The following is a 4,282-nucleotide window of genomic DNA, read 5'->3' as shown; positions in this document are numbered from 1 at the left end:
GGGGTCGAACACGGGGTCTCCGGGCGGGATGTGGATGTTGAGGAACTCGGCGGGGCAGCCGGGGGTGTCGACGCTCACCACGTCCGAGAGCACGTGGTAGCCTGGGGGAGCGTGGGGAAGGCGCTAAGGCCACCTCAGGGCGCCCTGCCCATGCCCAGCTCCCCCTCCACCCCCGGAAGCCTCAGGAGTCAGCAGTCCTGAAGCACGCGGGGAGCGCAGAGATGCACCAGCGCCTGGTCTCCCTCTCTGCGCCCGCCCGAGTGTCCTAATGGCCCTCTCCTTGGTAACTGGGAGGTGGCAGGCGCACGGGCTGGTGGTACCCGCTCGGACCCACAGCTGGCAGCCTCCCCAGAGGCTGAGGGCCTCAGAGGGTGTCAGACCCAACCCCCAGGACACCAGTCACCCTGCTGGGGCCCCTGGAACACCCATTTTGACCTCCCCTCAGCCCTCCGCCTCAGAACCCATCCTGCTCAGGTCCTAGAACCCACTGGGACAAGAGGGCTCTATGAGAGACCCCACCAATTTTCACACCTGGCCCCACCCCGTGCCGCACTCCCACTCTTAGACCCTCATCATTCTGACCCCTCCTGGGGCAGGGAGGGGTGCAGCGGACCCCCTACTTCTCTCGGGAGCAGTGGGCAGAGGTCCTCACCGAAGAAGACACCCAGCACAGTGCGATTCCGCAGGGAGGCTTGGCCCGAGGGGCCCCGCAGGGCGCTGTTGCTGAGTTTCCGAGGGTTGGGCAGGTGAGGCTCTCCCAGGGGCTGGTACACACCATCCGCATAGCTGGCAGGGACCAGGCGCCGCAGCCGGGACCCTGGTGCAAGAGAGGTAAGGACAAGGACCAGACCAATCCTCCGGGAGCAGGCTTTCTGTATGTAGGCAGTCCTGAGGGTCTTCACACTGCCCTACATCCCCAGCTCTTTTTCTTTTCTTTTCTTTTTTAAAATAGTTTCACTAAGCCTGCTAAATTGCCCAGGCTGGGTTTGAACTTGCAATCCTCCTGCCTCAGCCTCCTAGGATACTAGAACAATAGGCCTATGCCATTGTGTCTGACCCAGGAAGTAGTTTTGTCTTCCTTTCTCCCAGAGTTCCCCCCATGCCTTGGATCCTAAAATTTTAGAGGTGAGTAGCCTGTGCTGCCACTTGACTGTCCCCATTCGGTGGTCACCTACCTTTGCTGCCCCAGCTGTGCTCCTTGAGGTTGTTGTACCAGCCGTCATAGCGCTGTACCTCCCATGAAATGGGGCTCCAGGCTCCTGCGTGAGATTGGGGGCAGTCGGTGTGTGAGAGGCTGCACAGACCTGCCAGGACCGGGCCCTGAGCCTGCTGCTCTGGGCAGCAGAAGGTGGGTGGCCAACACAGATGGGAATAGAGTGGCCCAGGGGGAGAAACAGGGCAGAGTCACAGCCAGGATAGGGGGCTGCTGGCAGACAAATGGCCCCAGAGAGGAGAAGGACAGTTCCCATAGGGAAGAGGATCCTGGAGGACTCAGCAGCACAAAGCCATGCCCAGCCCAAGGATGCCACACAGCTGGAGCCTGCCACACCCCATCCCTGGTCAGGACAAGTCATTCTATGACCCATCCCTGGGCAGGGACAGGGTGGTGAGGGGCCTGGCCCTCTCCTGCTGAGCAGCCCCGGGCAGGGGTGCGGTATTGCTGCTCTGGTCTTGTTCCCAGTTTCCCGGGTGGGACTGGACTAGTCATGCGGGTGGCCTGCCCTCCCCCGCTTGGGACATCTGCTTCCCATGTAAGCCTCAGTCTTGATTCTACTGTACTCTGCACACAGTGGAGTCAAGGAAGGAGCAGCCAGTGGTGGCAAAGAGCTTTGGAAGGGGACAGAGGAGAAGGTCCAAAATCAGAGAGGGTGGGGAGTGTTCTGACCGGCCAGAGAATCGCCCTAAGCTAGAAGTCTCCCTCTTCTTCACCTCAGAGAGCAGAGGAAAGAAAAGGACTCTTAGAAGGAGAGGCATTCCTCTGATGGTCCTCAAACGAAGGACGAGGAAAGGAGAGGGCCAGGAGGAAGGAGTGTGTGGCCAGGAAGGTCGGCAGGGGCGGTGTCACCGTCCGGTCACTGCCACCAGCACACATCAGCTCACAGGGCTCCTCTGCTTCCTGTTTTGCATCTCTGGCCCCTGATGATCAGGGGCTTCCTCCTTCTAACCTAATTCATGGTACCTTGATCCCACTTCCCTCCTCCAGAGGCCCAGGCCACAGGCAGCAGCCTCAGATTCTAGTAAGAGGTTGTCCAAAGCTGAAGACAGCGAGATGAAACTCAGGATCATACTGTTTGGAGGCTTGGTCATACTGTTTAAAAACACTTGTGATTCCCTTTCAGCTCTGGGTCCAATCTGACTCAAGATTCCAGTCAGTCTTTTCCTATGTAGAGTCAGGAGCTCTTTATGAAAAGAGAGAAGACAGAGGTGAGAGAAAGCTACCCCTCAAACTGGAACAGTGGAACAGGAAATGCCGAGAGAGTCATTTTTCAGCCCCGGCTCCCTAACTCGGTGTATTTGGCAATAACTCATTCCATTATCCATCCGCTTGTCCAACATGAGCACCTACCGTGTGCAGAGACTAAGGACACGGGTGGATATGACACAGCTGCTACCCGTGGCAAAGCCCAGAGGATGCTGGGTCCCTGCACATAGCCACACTTCCTCTCCACTTACCCACGCGGGTCCATGGCCCAACCAGGAGGGCCCATGCCAGAGCCAGGCGGAAGCCCATGAGGAAGATGAGATGAGGGGCTCAGGTGTTAGAATCCCCCAGAATGGGCACCTAGAGAAAGAGGACAGAGGACAACCGCCAGCTGTTCAGGAGAATCAGGCCAAGGCCTCTGTAGGTCTCTGAGAATCCAGGCTGGAGTGGGCCTGAGTAGAACAAGAAATTTTCTCCCGAGAGACCGATCCATTTTTTTTTTTTTTTTGGTACCGGGGATCAAATTTGGGCCCTTTCGATTGTGAGGCAGGTGGCAGAACCACTGAGCCAAATACCAGCCCATTCAACAAATTCTTAGTGAGCACCCATTAGGTACTAGAGGCCCCAGAGCTGGATGATTGGGTGGAAAACCTTGCTCTGGCACAGCTGGCTGGAGACCAGGCTGGTACACCATGGACCTCAGGCCAACCACTTATCTGATGGGACCAGAACTGGGCAGAACTGTTCACTGCCCAGCATAGATGCCAGAATCACAAGTGAGAATGAGGTTGCATTCAGAGGAAAACAAAACAGGCAGGTGTCAGGCAGGTGTGACAGACAGTAGGCTGACTCAGGAAGAACTCAGGAGGGCTGCTGGCCAGATGCTCATGTTTTAGGGCTGGCTTCATGCCCTGCCTCCCACCATGGGGTAACCCAGGAAATCAGGGAAACAGGCAGCAGGCGGCCCAGGGAAAGCCTGATCCCCACTCTCAGGGCTTCTGGGCAGTCGTCAGAGGAGAGAACCCAGGACACGATGCCACCCTACTTCTTGTCTATTAAACGAATTTTAAAAGCCTAGGTCCTGTCCCAGCCTGAATGCTCAGAGCTCCACCCGGTCCTTGCACAGTCTTCCGGATGCTGGCCTTTGACAATTCGCAGAGAGCTTAAGCGGCCACAGCGTCTGTGCCCTCCCTCACTGTCATCCCTCTGGATCCTGGGCCCCAAACCCACGTGTCCTGTTCATCCCCAACAGGCTTCAGTGGGCTGACAGGTGTGGGGCCGCCTGGCAAGTTGCGGTTTGTGCTCTGGGAGTGGTGACCTTACTGATTTGCCGGGCAACATGGGACAAAACTTCCCCAAAACTTTGGAATGAAGGCTCAACCCCAGGCAGAGCAGAAAGCCGCAGGCCTCCGGGATCCCGCCCCACGTGGCCCACTTCCCCAGCCGAGCCAGAGCCAGCAGCCCCCGGGTCAGAGGGAGGTGAGCTAAAGCGATAGGGATTCCGAACTGTTCTCGGGAGGGCCGAGGGGCACAGCCTGGACCCCAGGAGTCCCTCCCCGGCATGCTGTGCTCTGAGGGGTAGATTCCCCCTAGACCCCCGCGGTGAGTCTCCCCCATTACCACGATCGGCAGCGCCCAGGCTCCCCAAATCGTGGTGGGCAGAGGACAGGCGCCAACAGGGCCCATGTTAGCCTGAGGACAGGTCTGAAGCCCTTCCCTCAGAAACCTGCCCTGGTGGGGCTCTCTCCCTGGCTCCTGCCCTAGCAGCTCCCTTCCCCGAGGCACCCCGGCCCTCCAGGACCTGACCTTGGTCGCTGCCTGTGTTCCGGGCCTGCTGATCGGCTCCCGCCTGGCTCCCGA

The 4,282-nt window shown here is 58.5% G+C and overlaps 1 protein-coding gene across 1 annotated transcript in view; it reads right to left on the bottom strand.

Moving 5' to 3' along the window:
* The window catches only part of Duox1 (dual oxidase 1), a 27,769-nt gene extending 23,487 nt beyond the window's left edge, over nucleotides 1-4,282 (bottom strand). Inside the window, exons 1-5 of the mRNA XM_033765320.1 lie at nucleotides 4,229-4,282; nucleotides 2,674-2,782; nucleotides 1,176-1,259; nucleotides 653-817; nucleotides 1-101 (exon numbers count right to left, since the gene is read on the bottom strand). Of these exons, the coding sequence (XP_033621211.1) occupies nucleotides 1-101; nucleotides 653-817; nucleotides 1,176-1,259; nucleotides 2,674-2,731 (408 nt within the window). The 5' untranslated portion in view covers nucleotides 2,732-2,782; nucleotides 4,229-4,282. The remainder of the gene's footprint in view (nucleotides 102-652; nucleotides 818-1,175; nucleotides 1,260-2,673; nucleotides 2,783-4,228) is intronic.

This window comes from Fukomys damarensis, unplaced genomic scaffold (assembly GCF_012274545.1).
Source record: "Fukomys damarensis isolate Sample0158 unplaced genomic scaffold, DMR_v1.0_HiC HiC_scaffold_17, whole genome shotgun sequence".
In the NCBI taxonomy this organism is placed as follows: Eukaryota; Metazoa; Chordata; class Mammalia; order Rodentia; family Bathyergidae; genus Fukomys; species Fukomys damarensis.
Note: the sequence above shows the minus strand (reverse complement) of the source record. Positions and strands in the feature narration are given on the sequence as shown.